Here is a 19382-nt window from a genome sequence, read left to right on the forward strand (position 1 = left end):
CTCCTCCACCCCAATCTATTCAAAGCCTCCCTTTTTACACCCACCCACGAAGTTCCCATTTCCTTTAAATCTTTCTTCATGACGTCCTCCCACCCCAGACGGGGACGACCTGCTTTCCGTTTAGCCCTAGATGGTTGGCCGAAAAGAACAATCTTCGGCAATCTGTCATCCTTCATCCGCACAACATGCCCTAACCACCTCAACCTTTCTTTCATTATAGACCTAGAAAGCGGTATTGAACCACATTTTTCGTATAGCCTATTGTTTGAAATACGGTCAGTCAGCCGGGTACCCAGAACAATCCTTAAGCAATCAAACAATCCTTAAAATATATATTTAAATGGATAATTTTAGGTATCTAAAAAACGGTGGGTGGCACAGACAAACGCTTTGCGTATTTTTAATCAGCATGTCGTCTTAAAATCGTCTCTATCGTCTTAAAATAAGCGTAAGATACGTTGTTTGTCAACCGGTGATATAGGCCTAAAAATGAATGCGCTTTCCATTACTTTGTCTTTCTATGCCCGTCCACGTTAAAAATTTTATTTTAGGACAGCACTATTCTTTTAATGGTTGGAAATAGTATATTTTATGCAATTTTTTTTCACTATTTTATAGAATCGCATGTCTTCGTACATAGAAGAAAATGCGCTGTCTCGTACTCTGTTTTTCTATGCTCGTGCTCGCTCTACATCTTATTTTAGGATATTGGAATTCTTTCAATGGTTCAATGTATTGTGTAAATTATTTTTCGTTCTTTTATAATCACAAATCATTTTGCCTAAAAACAATGGGATGCTTTGTACTTTGTGTGTAGCAAAAACTAGAAAGAACCTATATTATAGACCTGTTTAGTTTAAAGGCATAGTAAATAGGTCAACTTTCCAAATACTACCAAAGAGAATTATGTCCTTTATACCAAATTATTTTTATTTTTATTTATTATTTATTATACTTTATTATTATTTATGCTTATTAATTATACCTTATTATTTTTGCTTATTTACAAATATTTTCTTTATTCAAATCCTCAAATAAAATAATTGTTCCAGCTAGTAAAAAAATACCCTAGATACCGTAAAACAGCTCACCTATGGCGAACTTCTAGAATATAATTCACATTTATAGACATTGAAACTTTTCGAGGGAAGAATTGGATTAAATTTTTTCTTGTGACTGCTGTATTCAATAACTTGTGGATGTGAAAATGAGCGAAAATTCTTAGGTCCGGGAGCGTCTCAGGGATAATCTTAACGAGCTACCTAAGAACAATCAACTGCACTCACAAATATGTCTTGTTTGGAGACTGATGGTCAGGAGTGCCAATTCACGAAAATGTAGGAGGAAAGGATGTAAACGAAGATAAAAAAAGGAAATTTTTTAAAGCCTAGGGGATACAATCTAGGGTAAGAAAATTGACATTAATAATTACCAGTTACCAATTAAACATTATTAATTGCCATTGAACTTAGCAGAATCTTCCCTTGACAATTTTCCATCGTGACACCATGGGAATACAAATTCTGGCCATTTTTTTTTTATTTTCTTCCTTTAAAGTTGTAGGCTACGTTGAGTTTGGAACTAATAAAATAAAACTTTACAATCACATAGTAATCTTCGAACTGGGCAAAGAAAATACCAATATTTGGAAAACTTCATTACCCACACTACAAATTTCCGTGTGCGATCTAAGTTTACAAGGACTTGGTCGCCTTTTTACTGTGCACGGCTGTAATTTACAAGTCGAATCACTTTACGAAGAACAAATGCGCAAAACCAAGCTACTTTTTTGTAAACAACACATCGTGTTTGTATTAAGCCAAGCACAACGCAAATATTTATTTTTGATTATTTTTTTGGGGGGAGGAGGGTATTAAAAATTTTTTGGCGACTCATCTAGAATCCACCTATAGTTCTAATACTTAAAATATCAAGTCTATTAATATTTCTAATTGTTTACATTATGTATAAAAAGAAAACAAATAAAAGAGACAATTGATCGACACGGAGGCAATGTATAGTTATTTTGACAATTTCTTTCTTTATGTCAATTAAACAAAAAAACATTTTTTTTTTCAATTGAAAGTAAGGAGCAACATAAATAATTAAAATGAACAAAATTATTTCGTATATAAAGGTGGCTGTCCCTTCCTAAACCCTCGCTCTTTACGCTGAACTCTTAAACGTTCTTTAAAAACACTTCTCATTCAAATGAAATGACCTTGTGTTTGAGAAGTCTTTCTTATAGAATTGTGAAAAAAGTCAAACTCCAAAGGATGAGGAAGGGGCAGTCCCCTTCAAATACGAAATAATTTGTGATCATTTTAAGTTTTAAAGTTGCTCCTTACTTTCAGTAGAAAAAAACTTGTTTTTCTTATTTAATTTCTGACCATTTTCAAATCATGCATTGACCCCCCCCCCCCTTGGGTAAAAAATTCCCCTGGAAAACTCCCCCACAAAATTTTCTGCCTCCGGAAAATTTTTCCCCTGAAAAATCCCCCCCCCCCAAAAAAAAAGAACGTTCCTGTATATTTCCCAATAATAAATACTATATGTGAACAATGGGCAAATTGCACGACTTACAACTCTTTCCCAATGGACTATCGGGAGTCATGTCATTCCCAAAGGTATAGTTGATGGGCCTTTCAACTATACTGAATCACACGGGTGCCTCAAAGTTTTGATCAGATGCCTTTGGGGGAAAGGTTGCATGGGATGGGGGTTAGTTGTCCTCCAGTCTTTTTGGTAACGCAAAAAGGACACTATAACTTTTGATTTTCGTTTGAATTAGTCCTACCCCGGTCTTCTAGAACCATGGTTTTGATAAGATCACCCCTAAAAAAACAAAAAAAAAAACAAAAGAACACTTACCCCCGATCTTTCTTCTGGCAAAAATACAAGATTCCCCGTTTTTGTAGATAGGAACTTGAAACCACTACAGTAGAGTTTTCTGATATGCTGAATCTGACGATGTAATTTTCATTAAGATCACTTGACTTTTGAGTTTTTCCCCCGATTGCAAACAAGATTCCATTTTTTAGAGTTTCGTTTACTCTTGGGCCGAGTTACTCTTTACTTACAGTTTGTTACCACTAACTGTTTAATAGTTATTAGGCCCTATGTCTCCACAGTCTTTGCATTTGCCTCATGTGCTAGTGTTGTGCTAGTGAAGATGTCAAAAGTAGAATAGCCAAGGCTCAGGGTGTTTTTTCACAGTTAAAAAAAGTTTGGAAAAATAGGAAGATAAGTCTGCAAACCAAGATTAGAATATTAGAAGCTAATCGATAACAGTGGTCAAATATGGCTCTGAACCATGGACGCTCCGAATAGCGAATGAAGATTTGCTAGATGTTTTCAAGAGAAATGGATTAAGGATTGTTCTGGGGACCCGGCTGACTGACCGTATTTCAAACAATTTTTCGTAAATATGAAAAATGTGGTTCAATACCGCTCTCTAGGGTTATAATGAAAAAACGGTTGAGATGGCTAGGACACGTTGTGCGGATGACAGATTGCCGAAGATTGTTCTTTTCGGCCAACTGTCTAGGGCTAAATGCAAAGCAGGTCATCCTCATCTGGGGTGGGAGGACATCATAAAGAAAGATTTAAAGGAAATGGGATCTTCGTGGGAGGGCGTAAAAAGGGAGGCTTTGAATAGATTGGGATGGAAAAGGAGCGTGCGTAGCTGTGTTGGCCTCAGGCGGCTTGGTGCAGCGGTGAGTCGTTAGTAGTAGTAGTAGTAGATAGAGTTAGCAAATTTATAGCCTAATATTCAAGCCTTGCTCTGCTTTTCAGAAGATTAATACCTTGTGTAAATCCACGACACATTGAAATCAATTTATTCTTTACTACTCCATTCTAACCAGGAAAATCCGAGGAAACTGAAATACATCCTTTAGGCTTAGCACGTCTGACATGACTAACTGATTTTTAGGCTTGATTACCAATCAACTCACCTATCAATTCCTGCATTGTTTCAAAATGTAAACACTCAAGTCCATGAATTCAGTAAATCATTAGTTCTGCCAGTTTGATTGATGTGAAAAATTGAATTGATACAAAATAACGACAGAAAGAAAACTGATAACAAAGAATTACATTGAGATTGAGAGGACTAGAACGACAACGAATAGATTGCATATAACCATGAAGATCTTTTTTATTAGCATCCCAGTGAAATTTAAACCACTCAAAAGCCATTTCAGCTAAGAATAGAATATATAAAAATTAAAAACATGAAAAACTCGGGGAAATTTAAATATAACTTTTACGCTTAGCACGACTGTCTGATAAGACTAACTTATTCATAGGCCAGATTTTCAATGAATTTTGCACAGTCAATTTTTGCACAGTTGCAAAATGTAAACAATCGATTCCATGAATTCATTTAATTATTAGTTCTTTAAGTTTGGTTTATTTAGAATACAGAAGTGATAGAAAATGACAATGTAAGAACAAATGTAAAAAAAAAAAAAAAAAAAAAAAAAAAAAAAAAAAAAAATTAGAAAAAGAAGACTTAAACGAAAGTGAATAAATTGTTTATAATCAAAAAGCTTTTTTTATTAGCATGCTAGTGAAATGTAAACTATTAAAAGTTTTTCAGCCAAGTCCATTAAACAAACTTGATAGAATATACGAAAATAAAGAAAACATATAGCTTTGCCATATAGCTTTTGAGCTTAGAATGACTGTCTCGCAGGACTAACTTATTTATAGGCTAGATTATCAATGAATTCAATAGTAAATTTCTGTACTTTACAAATTTTAAACTCACGAGTCCATAAATTCTTTTAATCATAAGTACTGTCAGTTTGCTTTATGTATATGTTACACTGTGAATGTCAGAAATCTGGTTAATCTTAACATTCACCGGTGATAGTCCGAAATTCCTTTTTCTCTGCAAGGATTCAATTGGCTTTGCGAATCAGCTTTTTCAGTCTTATGCAAGCTTTGATAGACAATGTTAAAGTTAGGGTAGGTTGGGTTATCATTATGTATATATATATATATATATATATATATATATATATATATATATATATATATATATATATATATATATATATATATATATATATATATATATATATATATATATATATATATATATATATATGTACGCATTTGTATATATGTGTGCAATCATTATGTATATTCACACAAAAACGCTCGTTTTCCACTTTCCGTAATATTTTTTTTTCTATAAACATTCACGCCCCTCACCGTTTCATTAAAAGATTTTATGAGACACTTAAACTACATTATTTTTAAATTCGTCCTTAACTACGTTTTAATGAAAAGATACTGTACATCAGCAATCCCACAGATACTTCCTCCTTTTGGTTATACTCCTTTTGGGTATTTTCTACTTTTCTTATATTCGGAATAAATATTCCGAATTATTCCGTACATGGGGTCTGGAGGAGGCAGTTGCCCCCCCTCCCTTGCCCATAGTAAATTATGTCCCTTTTAAACATGTAATATCTTTTGAATCATTACATTGCATGATTATTGATTCTAAACTCCAGTTAGTTTTTCCAGTAAATTAACTTTCACTATCAAACGAAAATTGAAATGGGCTAAAAACTTAACCTAACCCAGTCTAACCTGTCGCCATCAAACCTTGCATAAAACCAAAAAAGTTGACTGGCAAGGCTGACTAAATCCAAGGAGAAAAAAAAATTATTTTGGACATTCACCGGTGAATGTTAACATTCACCAATTTCGGACATTTACGGTAATATATACAACAGAATTAATTGAAAATTACAAGAGGAAAAAAATGATCAAAAAAGTTACAATCAGAGGACTGGAACTGCACAAAATAGAGTGTGTACAACCATAAAGCTTTATTGATTAGAATCCTTCATTAAAATCTTTCATTAAAAAAGATCGAAAACTTAATTTTGGCTCTTCTATAAAATTATGCAAAAGTGAAAACACCATTTTGTTTGGGGATGGCTAATAAGAAATTGCCGAATTATTAATAAAATATATTTTGCTAAAAATATTAAAGACATGAAAAAAAATAAGGCTCCCAAATAGAGAATCGACTTCGTGACTGTCCGATTCCTTGTTTTTCCCTCTTGCACGACGGGTATGCTTCTTGCATATCTAATGAAATTATGGTAATATGTAGCCCAGTATTGGACCTTCTCAGCAGCAAACACATGTTGAATGGCCTTTTTCTTGAATTTAAGAAGCAAACGGGGGATTTTGGCAATAGCTTAAAAAAATTACTTCGGCAAAAATTCCTGAAATCAAATTGAAGGAAATGCCCAACAATAAATTGTCGATTTCTCTTTTGGTTGACTAACGTAGGATTTTTTTATTACCTAAAAAATTTTTTGGGAAAATAATCTCAGGTTTGTCACAATATGATTTTTTGAACCGTCACCCTCCGAAAAAGACAAAAACAAAATAATAGTGCTGTAATATAGACCTTTTCATTATTACAATTTTAACAATTTATTCAAGTTCAGAGCAATTTATTACAAACAAATAACCTAACAACTAAATTACTGATAGCCGCCCCAAAACATGACACAAAAAACACTAACTATTTATTATTTTGCAGCATGTTTGCGTTACAACCAAGTTTATAAAGTGTTATAAATAATAATATTTTAACCAAGCGAGATAGCATTGTAGAATGCTCACCTAAATAAATGGAAAGTAATGAAACCTACCTCAAAAGGCATAAGGGCAACGATGCAATTTTGACCTTGAGGATATTCATCCATCCTCATATCAGACCAATGTTGAGGTCGAACAAGAGGTTTGATCGGAGTCTCAAGACGCAGCATTTTCGATGGTCCCAGCCTATCAGATATACCAAGAGACGGTGTGCCCATTGCCTGCTTCATCATCTGAAAACGTGACATTCTCTTATTATTGAAACTAAACTAGTAATGACCAGAGATCCTCATAAATTCACGCCTCAAATATAATATTCGAGCTAAGATTTACACACAAGAGTAGATCCTGCCTTGTCTTAGTTCATACATAAGATGATTAGGGCATCCCTTGCTTTACTCTCCTTTCAAACTGATAGATAATACCAATCTATAGCCGACTATTACTCAATACTAAGATGAATAGCAAAAATAAATAGTTTTCAATTTCAGTATTATCCACCTTATTTCCCAAGAATAAGGATCTTTATTACCATTATTTACCTTAATCATGGTATTGCCCAGAGCTTAAGGAGATTTGAATAGTCTTTAGGTAAACTGTTATTACCGTTATTTAAAACCCAGTCTATTACCATTGTTCCCCATCTAATCAAAAACTGTTATTACCGTTCTTTAAAACCATCTAAGGTAAACTGTTATTACCGTTATTTAAAACCCAGTCTATTACCGTTCTTCCCCATCTAATAAAAAAAAAACTGTTATTACCGTTCTTTAAAACTATCTAAGGTAAACTGTTATTGCCGTTATTTAAAAGCCAGTCTATTACCGTTCTTCCCCATCTAATAAAAAAAAAAAAACTGTTATTACCGTTCTTTAAAACTATCTAAGGTAAACTGTTATTGCCGTTATTTAAAACCCAGTCTATTACCGTTGTTCCCCATCTAATAAAAATCACTAACAAGACAAATCTAAAACAACCACATAATCAAATATAAACCTCATTTATATCACAAAATATACATACACTTTCCATATCATTATGAATTTATTTGATATTTATCTACGATTACTTAAAGTTTTGTTTTTGGTATTGTCCGAGGCCACTATACCATGCTCCTCAGCACAAAACATGCACTGAAAAATGCCACGCTTTGGAAATGAGTGTTTTTGTAAATTATGAAATAACTTTAAAACTGAAATTTTAAATCATTCATTAAACAGTCTTTTACTTAACCACACAGTTTAGTCACTTTTAAATCAATCATTTTCAACTAATTTCAAAGAAGAATGTATTAAGAGTAAATTAACAATGAATTGTACCTATTAAGAATGTATAGTACACATTAGTTAAAAAAAATTAAATCTCACTTAAATTAAATGGGTAGTTAAAACCTACAAGCGCCATTATCAGTGCAACGCTACCCAGTTCAACTAGAAAAATTTAACAGTGTTAACTATATTTTTTTTTAATCAACTAAATTTTTTATGTTTTATTTTTTAACATGAATTCACAATAAAATGATTTTCTTTTTAAAAGGACTCATGCTAATATTTTCTTAAAACTGTTTAATCAATTAAACAGGGCAATTCTGATATAAGATAAGATATTTATTTCAGAAAATGGCTATCACAAGCCCCGAAGGGCCGAATTCGCATTTCGGGGTCATATAATAAAAAAAGATATAAATAGCACAACAACTAAAAAACTGGCTAAACAATGCCAAAAACAACAATATCAGAAAGGCAAAGCCATTCATTAGTCTAACAAAAAGTGTCAAATGTAAGAAAGTTAAAAAGGCACAAATTAAAAAAAAACCAAAAAAAAAAAAAAATTGAGATAAAAATAATGTTAAAAAGGTTTAAAAGAGATTATATAAAAAGGGGAGGGAACGGAACAGCCAAACGGACACCAGCATGGGTATCACCAGTAAAAAAAAAAAAAAAAAAAAAAAAAAAAAAACTAGTGGTTTATTTGATCAGTAATGAAGGGGACAAAGCTTTTTTCATATCTGAAGGTTAAACAACGGATGGGGGACAAGATAGGGATGGGTTCAGATACAGTACGTGGCAGGCGGTGTCTAGATGGGGAGTGTCTTTTGGGGGAAATGTTTTCCGTGCGAGGGTTTATTATTGCATTTTTTGCAAAACGGAGGCACAGCATTCCTCTCCTGTGCTCAGGAGTTTCCAGCTTGGCCTTTTTTAGAAGGAGTGAATATGGCACCATAGTTTCTTTAAAATTATTCTTAGGACTCTTGTTTGAGTAGATTCAATATTATCTGATTCATCACGGGAGATGCCAGGATGCCAAACTGGACAAGCATATTCAAGATGCGGGCGGACAAAGGAAGTATAAATCCTTAAAGAATGGGCTGGCGGGATGTTAAATTTATTCGAGCTTAAGGAGAGACATGGATGCATTAGCTCTATGGACAATATCTTTCATGTGGATATCCCACTTTAAATTAGAGGAAATTGTAACCCCAAGTAATTTAAAGGAAGACACAGAAATATCTGGGGGTATAGGGTCAAGGAAGGCGGGAATCGATTTCAAGAAATTTATCGTAATTATATTTGATTTAGTGGAATTTACTTTCATATTTAAGTTCTTAGCTTCATCCGAAATGTGGGATAGAATTTCAAGGGGGTCACTTTTAATATTCCTGTGACATGCTTCGAGGATCGTCAAGTCATCCACGTATTTCCACCTATGGGGGAAGTCCTTACCAATATCATTGATCATGACTAGAAATAAAAGTGGTCCCAATAAGGTTCCTTGAGGAATTCCACAATATATAGGGAGGGTGTTAGAGAAAATATTTTTGTATTTAACAACTTGGGATCTATTTGAAAGAAATGATATAACAATATTTACTAACAGAGGATCAAGTTTAAAGTTAACCAGTAGTGAACGAATTAGGGTGGTGTGGTCAACCAGGTCAAAAGCTTTTTGGAAATCAACTAAGACAAGGTTCAGCCAGACATTTGGTTTATCAAGGTTACTTACGATGGTATGCATTGAGTGCACAAGGTAATGGGTGGTGGAAGTTTTCTTTAAGTTACCAAACTGCCGGGTGTCAATACACGGACAAATTTTATCCTTAAGCCAGTCACAGAGGAAACCTTCATAAAGTTTGGAAAAAACAGAAGTGAGCGTAATGGGGCGAATGTTGGCGAAAGTCAGACTGGCGCATTTTTTAGGGACAGGTGTTATAAAACCTTGTTTCCAGAAACATGGGAATTTACCAAATTTTGTGATGTGGTTGAAAATATTTGATAAAGGCTCAGCAATTTTGTCCGAAAAGGCTTTAATTAAGTCAATTGGGATGTCCAAGGGACAAATACTTGATTTTCTAAGTTTAAGAACTTTATTTATAACATCAGAGGGAGAAATAAAGGGGAAGGAAGTATTGAGAGGAATAGTTGGACTTGAGCCAGTGAAAAGGGGGAGACTTTGCACGATGGAAGGAAGGTACAAGTTCAGATCGTTGGCAGTCTTATTAGGGGGTTCAGGGAGATGAAAATCAATTTTGGAAGGACTTTTTCCGCATATTTCTTTAATTTTTCTGTACCATTGTTTGGGCTTGTTAGAATATAGATCTTTGAATTTATTATTATAATAATTAGAAGCTGCTTTTCTTTATTTTTTCTTTAGGAACTTCCTTAGACTATTAGCCTCAGTAATGCAACCTGCTTTGAAAAAATTGATTTTTTTTTCTTATAAGTTTTTTAAAAGACTCAGTAACATAAGGCTTATCTGTTGAACACGTTTTAAATTTTTACTCAGGGAAGTGGAATTCATAATTACTCCTCAATAGATTTTGGAGGGACAAAGCCATGTAGTCAACGTCATTTGTTTGATACACAGTGGACCAATTTTCAGTAGTAATTCCGGAGCCAAAATTGAAAAGTCTTGGGTCAGTGAGAGGTCTATAAGCGTTTTCATTTGTAGAAAACAATTGTTTAAATTTATCCAGCAGAGATAGGAAAATGTTGAAGCGATAACAATCCCCTAGAAGGGTAAAAGTCGTAACGGGTTTGTAAAAAATCGAAAGATTAGTGAATATTAAATCAAGATTAGCGTTGCCTTTAATAGTTGGGACATTAAAAACCTGTTTTAAATTAAAAGCATTACATGCAGAATCTAGTCTTATATCATTTGCGTCACCCATCAGGAAAATTCCTGCATTTGGGTATTTTGATAGTACAAAGTCAGCACTTGCATGTAATTTTTCGATAAAATTTATTTGGTCAGTGGATCTCTGATTAGGGGAGTAATAAAAACAACAAAGGACAATTAAATTAAAAGGACGCGGCAAGACTTTAGGTCGAACACATACCCAAATAGGGATTAAGACACATCATCAAAGGGATTAAGAAATGGAATTGGGATTTAACTTGGGTACAAGTCATTACGGATAAAGAACAGAATTCCGCCACCTTTCTTACCCAGAGGGTGGTTTTCTGGTCTGAGTTTAATAAATTGAGAAAAATTGTTAATCTTTAACGTGTGCAAATTTTGAGCTTGAATTTCAGTAATAGCAATTACATCTAATCTATATATTTTAGAAAGGGTGTCTAATTCATTAAGTTTTTCAATCAATCAATCAATCAATCAATCATTTTATTATTAACATATACATGTATATAGTTGATATAGGCCCATGGGGAGACAAGCTCGAAAAACTAGGCCTAGACAAAGATACAATAAAAAATTTTACGCTACAATACAAAGATAATTACGACGGCAAAGATACAATAATACAACAATAATATGAAAGTAGCAGCTAGTCCAGGATCCAAGTATAAATATAAATATATATATAAAAAAAAAGAGAGATCAATATTATTAAATATAAATTTATACTAAAAGATAGCCGAGAGGCCCACATTCACTTAGAACAACAATCCAAACAAATAACTTAATCATATTAAAAAGACACTTAATTAAAAATAATCCTGAAGTAAATGAAATTTAAGATTCCTTTTTAGTAAATGGATAGAAGAAAATTTATCAATAAAATCCTTGTGAGCATCCCAGCACCGGGCTATTGACACAAACGGGGCGAATTTAGATCTCTCAGTACTATACTTGTCAATGTAGATACTCGTTTTTTTGTCGCGTGTTATAACGATGTAAATCTTGTGATCGGGAGAACAAACTTTGATTGAGGTAATATGGCGGTAATTTATTAATGTCATAATTAAATTTGAAAATAATTGCTCCAAAAGTAAATTGTTGAGAAACTGGAAGTATATCTAAATAAGTATATAAAGATGCTGTAGAAGACTTATTTGGAAGTGAAATAGGCGATGAAATAAAAAGTTTGAGGATTCTTACTGCTTTATTTTGTAAAATCTGTATTGGTTTAATATGGCTTTTAAATGTGGATAAATATACTAGAGAACAATAATTAATATTAGACTGAATCAGAGCAAAATAAATACTTCTTAAAGCAGAGTAGGGCAAATAATGCTTCAACCTCCGCATTAAACCAACATACCTTGAAATCTTTAAGCGTATATTTTGAATGTGTGTTTTAAAAGATAAGCTTTCATCAATCATAAGTCCAAGGTACTTTATCACATTCACTCGAGATATTGATAATAGATACTTTGAAGAAGTAACTCGGGTAATACGAGGGCATATATTTGACTTCCTGCCGTAAATTATGAAATTAGTTTTTGATAAATTCAAAGCAATAAAATTTGCGGAACACCATTCAAGAACATTAGAAAATGCAGTATCAAGTTTTGCCTCCAACTCCTCATCATTCCTCTCAGAAATTGAAACTGCCGTATCATCAGCAAAATGTCTGATGAGACATGGGATTGCCAAAGCGCGGTGAAAATCATTTATATAAACTAGAAAAAGCAGAGGACCTAGGACAGAGCCCTGAGGCACCCCAACCGTCGAGGACTGAGGAACAGACAAAGAGAGGAGATTATCTCAATCTATTTGTTGCTTTCTCGTATCAAGTTACGATTTAAATAGATCCAACGCTGGTCCACGCACTCCACAACTATCCAATTTACAAAGAATAAAACACTGGGGTATTGTATCGAATGCTTTTTTAAACTCCAAATATATTGCTGCTGGAATTTCAACTCTATCCAAGCATTCATGAATATATTAGATGAGAGCACTGATAGCGTGTTCAGTATTGTGTCCAGACCTAAAACCAAACTGGGAATTTGTGAAAAAATTAAACGATTTAAGAAAGTCATAGAACCTCTTATAAATTGCCTTCTCAAATATTTTAGAAAATGCTGAGAAAATAGAAATAGGGCAGTAATTTGATGAGTTTTCAGGAGAGTCACCTTTATGAAGCGGAATTATCCTCGCTTCTTTAAAAGCACACGGGAAAACTCCATTTTTAAATGAAAGATTAATTATATGCTGTAATGGCAAAATTACTGCAGACAATATTTCCTTAACAATTATAGAACTAGACCCGTCAATTCCCGCTGAATTACCTGGATTTAGATCACACACTATTTTTGTTATTTCAGACCGAGAAATAGGCGTAAGAAAAATTGAATTACTTTGAGGAGATGGAAGGTATGAAGAAAAATATTTATTACTGCGTGAATCAAACTGGTTCATTACTGATGAAACAATTTTCTCTCCTATACTAGCGAAATAAGTATTCAAAACATCAGCCACTTTCTCCAATTTGTTAGTAGTCGATCCATCTTCTAAACTAATAACTTCAGGCAACTTAGAATTCCTTTGTTTTTTAGTAATAGAATTAATTAAAGACCACGTTTTGCGAGGAGAATTTTGAGCTTCTTCGAAAGACTCTTTATAATACCTACGTTTTGACAATCGTATCAGTGCGGTTAATTTATTTTTGAAGATTTAAAAAATTTTAATATTATTATCAGTTGGACTCTTTAACTGCTTTTTAAATAACTGTTTTTTTTTATTAACTGATATCAAAATTCCAGACGTTATCCACGGCCTTATGGGAAATTTTTCTCTGCACATTTTCTTCGGAACAAATGGGCAACTAGAATCAAGGCAGCAATTGAAATTTCTTAGGAAAGTATCAGTTGCCACATCTGTATCCTCCGTGGATATTACATCCTGCCAATCCAATAGACCGAGGCTTTCATTCAGGTGCTTTAATGTTATTTTATTTATTAACCGTACTTGACGTCCCCTACTTACCTGCGGTATTTTATAAGTAAAAGCTAAATCTGAAACCAGCAGGAAATGACCCGATATATCACTTAAAACAGCAAAATTTGCTTTAATTGGTAAAGATGTAAAAATATTAGCAATGAGAGAAGCAGAACTAGGTGAAATTCTTGTAGGTATAAGGCAAGTAGGAAGCAGATATGCAGAAAAGCAAGAAGACAATAAATCAACAGAAGCTTCATTTGAAGCTTCTAGAAGGTCAATGTTGAAATCTCCGGAGAGGATAACATCTTTATTTTGAAAATGAGGTTGATGCAAAAAATCATGGAGTTTAGAGAGGATAGACTTGACTGGAGAAGAAGGAGGTCGGTATACTTCGCAAAAAACTATATCTTTTGTTCCAAGACTAATTTCAGTTACCATTACTTCAAAAAGCATTTCCCCATGAAAAGCTTCTAGATTTGCAAGGCGTCGAAAAGAGATACCTTCTGTAACTAATACTGCCAAACCAACTTGGTGCCTTGTCATTCGGCTTTTGAAAGTAAATGGATATCCAGGAAAAGCAATATGAGGAGCCGTGTCTATGAGAAAAGTCTCACATAATCCAACGACATGACAAGATAGCTTATGAACTACATCGACAAGATCATCCTGTGAACTAAAAAAACCTCTACAATTTAAAAATCCTGTTCTCACAACCCCGGTACTGGGAAGATCAGAAACTTTGGAAGGTAATTTATATTTACATTTTGGAAAATTAATTAGCCAACCATCATTTATCTCATTTCCAAAAAATTTATCATGGCTCTGGAAAATGAAAAAGTCAAAAGGGTTAGACTCTATGTCTCTCAGTCTATCCCAAATACAATTATCATCCAATGTAAATAACCATAGTTATGATCAGGACTATCAAAAACGTTTTCAAAATGCACACCGTCTGATTTTTACCGTACCAAAAACAACTGAACCAGCGAGAACTCGAAAATAATGATGAAAGAAAAAAAAACTGATTTAAAATAAATAGAAAAAAATTACAGAAACTGAACTCATTCATTTTAACATAAAATGCGGATACAGAAAAAATTATTGTTCTCAATTACTTCATATAAATAGAAACACACAAAAAAGACAGAAAATAAACTTATAATAAGCTACAGAGGGACAAAAAACCTCACAGGAAATAAAAATAATAGAAACACACAAAAAAAGACAGAAAATAAACTTATAATAAGTCTACAGAGGGGCAAAAAACCTCACAAGAAATAAAAATAATACATCCTATGAACAGAGAAACATTACATAAAGTAATAAAAATAATCTCACCAAACGAATGTCATTATTAATCACAGTAGCTAGTCAATCTTAACCCACTGTGAAGACGGAGACTTTTTATACTCGAGCCATAATTTACTCCCTTTTTGTTTAATCCGTTTAAGATGAACCAAACCCGACTCACGCATGTCCTTTCCCTTAGATAATAGATCATTCCGTACGAAATTTAGCTTTGGTGGGAGATCAGTGCAAATGCGAATTCCACTACCCTTCAACTTATTCACCTCACTGAGAATCGCCTGAATGCTATGATCTGTGTCTAGCGATATAAAAACAGGGGCCGGTCGAACACTAGTTTTCCTACTAGTGATGTTTGAACTGCTATTTCTCGCAAGGCAATAACACTTGGTAAGAGAAATGTCCTCGGTAACTTGCAATTTGTCAGAAAGAAGAGACTTTACGTTGCTAGTCACTGATTGAATATGCTTTTCAGAAGGCAGACCATGAACAATCAAATTCAACTTTTTTTCTCTCACTTCAATGTCCAGAAGCTTACTCTCCAAATCGTTATTCCGCAATTTTTCTTGCTCTAGATCATTTCGAAGCTTTTTAGATTCCTCTCGTAGATTCGCATTTTCAGCTGATATTTGCCTAACTTCATCTTGAAGGGAAATTATTGACACAGAAAAACTTTTCTGCTCTGCTAATATTTTATCCAGCAACGCCTGAAGCCGTTTCACTCCTTCATCAAATTTTGCTTGAGTGACAGCCATAATGAATGCTATAATCCGCACGTAGAAGTCTACACTTGCATCAAATTACGCAATGGCAAAGTCCAAAACAATATCAAATTTAATCCTTTTAACTTGAAAAAGTAATCCGATTATAGGAGTTCACGCTTCAATAGCTAGATACTGACTGAGTTAACTTCAAAGTTAAGGCTTTCAGCGTTGCTCAGCAAAAGTTTGGGGAATCGAAAGCGACTTGTGAAGGTACCGTTTTTACACTTTACTTTTTTATATCACAGATGGGGTAAGGGTTCTAGTGGAATTCTTGACGGGGGCTAAACTTGGATAGTGAGAACACGGGACGGGGGGATCAAATCCATCTTTATCAAATACAATTGTATTTAATTGAGCAGGTACTAGTGGAGACTATAAACAGCGATAATAATTTGAAGTTTTGGAAACTCTGTATGGAGGTGTTACAAGAAGATCGTTCTGCCTGCTTACTTTTAAACCTGAGTCATACTGGTAGGGTAGCCAGGGGGGATAAAATGCAAGGGAAGGGAGAAAGGTTTCATGGTGACCTGGGAATAAGTCAAGCTGGGAGTGTTCTTTAAATGGGGGGGGGGGGGTCGGGGGCAAGTTGATGCTGAGGGAGGGAAGTACGGTGGGGGGTCTCTGAGAGGGGAGGGGTTGGGTTTGTTTCGGCAAATAACGGGTGGAGTCCAGAACCAGCTGGTAACTTTTTGGACGCACGGAGACGAAAGGAGTCGAAAGGAAGTGGATTTTTGGGAGGAATATGAGTGAGGGGGGGGGGGGGGGTTTGGGGATGGTCCGAATTGAGTGAAGTGATTTTGGGGGTTGGACTGACTGGGCACACGTATCCAGCTCTAGCCCTACAACTAATTGTACTACTAACAACTCACTCAGGCACCAGGCCACCTGAAGCCAATATAGATACACATGCTCCTCCTCTGCCCCAATCTACTCAAAGCTTCACTTTTTACGCCCTCCCCATAAATACTTAAAAATAATTATGCCTTCCCCATATTTACTTAAAAATAACTGTGCCCCCCCCTCCTCTTAAAACTCTGTCTTTTAAACTACCACAATTTAGATTACATTCAACAGGTTTCAACTATCAGTATGTTTTCAACTATAAACTATCATATGATTTGTCGACTCGAAGTCCGAATTCGGCCCTTTTTGGGCTTGCGATAGGAATTTTTTTTAAATGAATATCTTAAATACCTCTTAAATCAGAAAAAAAATCTCGTTTCGATATCAGTGAAATGAGAAAACAGTTTACTGTTATAGTCCCTTCACTTTCCTTGAAGTAGGATAGCGGTATAGAAGTCAAAAAAAAAAGAGAGATTGGCTCTGAATTATAAGAAGTCAAAAGGATCCTCTCATTTAAGTGCTTTAAACCTCAAATTAATTTTGCATAAAGTCAACTTTTATCATTGGAGGATTTACCCTACATGAATAACTTGATAATTTCAAATACGAAAAGCCATCAGATGCAGCACACAAAAAAATTACAGTGTTAACGATTAATGATATTTCGAGTCAAGGTTTCAAGTCAACTCTTATCAAAGAAGGTTTAACCCTTCATAAATAACTTGATAATTTGGAAGACAAAAAACCCATCAGAGCACCAAAAAAAGAAAAGAAAAAAAAGTATTTATTTGCAGTGATATCAAGTGGGGGGTATGTGTTTTCCAGGGGGGGGGGGGGGTAAACACCGGCCACCAATATTCTCACAGAATATTTCAGTCATAAAATGTTATGACCTTGCAAGTGAGAGTTATAATCGCCAAATATACTGCAGAGATAAATTTCCACTCGTGTTCGCTTTTTTATTCGAGTTTGGGGCTGGCAGTGCCAGACAATTTCTTTAATGAATGATTGTAATCCCTTCTATGCGGTGTTCAAAATTCAAAAAATAGCCCTCTCAATTCGAATAAACATTTTTGTGTAATTATTTTCCTTATAAAAAAGATGTTCAAACTCCCAAATGCTTCCTTTTCATTTTGCCTCGATTAAAAATAAGAAATTGCCGAAAACGATGAAGTTGCAGCATACAAGTTCTTGCTGACAAAACATTAATAAAAAAATTAAAAGTCAAGCGAATGAAAAACAAGAAAGTACAAATGAGAATTCAAAAAGTTGACTTCTTGAGAAGAGGTTCGAAGGAAAACCTGAATATTAACTGCTAAAAAAGAAAAAAAGTGAACGTTTCAAAACCTAGTATTGAACAAATAAACGAAAATAATGAAGTGAGTCTAATTAAGTGAAATTAACACGAGAAAACCGAAAAGACAATATATACAGCCAAACACATAAATATTGTTATTATGCGGACTAAAAAAAGGTAAAGAACAGCATTGGAATTTACATTCCCAACCGGCGGTGTTGATCTCCGTTTCTTGGCCCTTCAGCCAGGAGGTGCAAAAGGAGGTTGGGTAAAAGATTCTGTTATATATTTTAATTTTAAAGGATTAGTTTGAATCAATTATTCCATTAATAAAAAAGAAATATACCGTGAGGTATTTGACGATTCACTGGGCAAAACACACATTAACAACAGGCAAAATACAAGAACAGTATATATTTTTTTTTTATAGAGGCTGGTCCAGCAGCAGTCATCATTTTTTTTAAAAATAATTCATCAATTGATAGCTTCGGTTAAAATAAAAATTTCTTGATAAAATAACACAAAAAAATGTCAACTTAATAAGTTCTGAATTTTTCATGTGGTCGCAACAATAGCTAGATTTATGTTGCCATGGAAACAAGACGTGTTGCAGCAATCTTTAGTCAGTTCTACCTGCTAGCTAAATAGAAAATCAATACTTGCTAGCTAAATACTTAGCTAAATGCTAGCTGCTAGCTAAATACTAGCAAGTATCTACCCATAAGTGTTGTGGGAGCAAATCAAGAAGAAGCCCAAGGTTCGTTTTTATCATAATCGTCCTTGCAATGGACCAGGTCGTAGCTCGTTTTTGCGCACAGTTCGTTTTGCGCATAGTCATTACGCACATTTGTTTTCTGCTTTGTACCAGAAGAAAATAGTTCTCCTGCCCCTCAAACTTTTTCAAATTGGTGTACCTCATGAACGATTTTCGTACAAAAGATGTGATGCGGTATACATTCATCATCAGGTCAAGAAGTATTGATCAACATTAAAAAGGAAATTGTAACTTTAAAGTTTAAAATTTATTTTCTTACCGTGGTCTCACTCTCTAATACCAATATCAAGACAGAATTAAAGGGAAACCTCCTATCTTTTTTTGCGACATGCGACACCATTCCTCAGCCTCAGTCCTAGCCTCGGAAAATAAAATTTCTAATTTAATCGAAATCACGAAAAGAAAAGTTCTCTAAATGTAACTGGCAGCGAGCTCGTACCCGTTGGAAAATGCTCCTTTTTTCGATTTCTAAATTTTTCTATTTAATATTTCAAAACATATTATAGAAATAGGACCAAGGAAGCCTTCCTTATCTTAAGTACTTTCAGATCTTAATCCAACTTCCATTTGCAAATTCTGCTTGGGAGTTTGCCTACTTGAACAGAAATTTGTACTCGAAGGCTGAAACTCGTCTCGA

General features: G+C 34.2%; 1 protein-coding gene across 1 annotated transcript in view; it reads right to left on the reverse strand.

Annotated features, from left to right (window-relative positions):
- Positions 1-19382, reverse strand: part of LOC148954843 (DNA-directed RNA polymerase I subunit RPA2-like) — a 132206-nt gene that overhangs the window by 40553 nt on the left and 72271 nt on the right. The window contains exon 14 of the mRNA XM_089098895.1: positions 6690-6869. Within this exon, the coding sequence (XP_088955021.1) occupies positions 6690-6869 (180 nt within the window). The remainder of the gene's footprint in view (positions 1-6689; positions 6870-19382) is intronic.

Source organism: Artemia sp. Qi Xiang Cuo, chromosome 2 (genome assembly GCF_049724085.1).
Source record: "Artemia sp. Qi Xiang Cuo chromosome 2, ASM4972408v1, whole genome shotgun sequence".
Taxonomy (NCBI): domain Eukaryota; kingdom Metazoa; phylum Arthropoda; class Branchiopoda; order Anostraca; family Artemiidae; genus Artemia; species Artemia sp. Qi Xiang Cuo.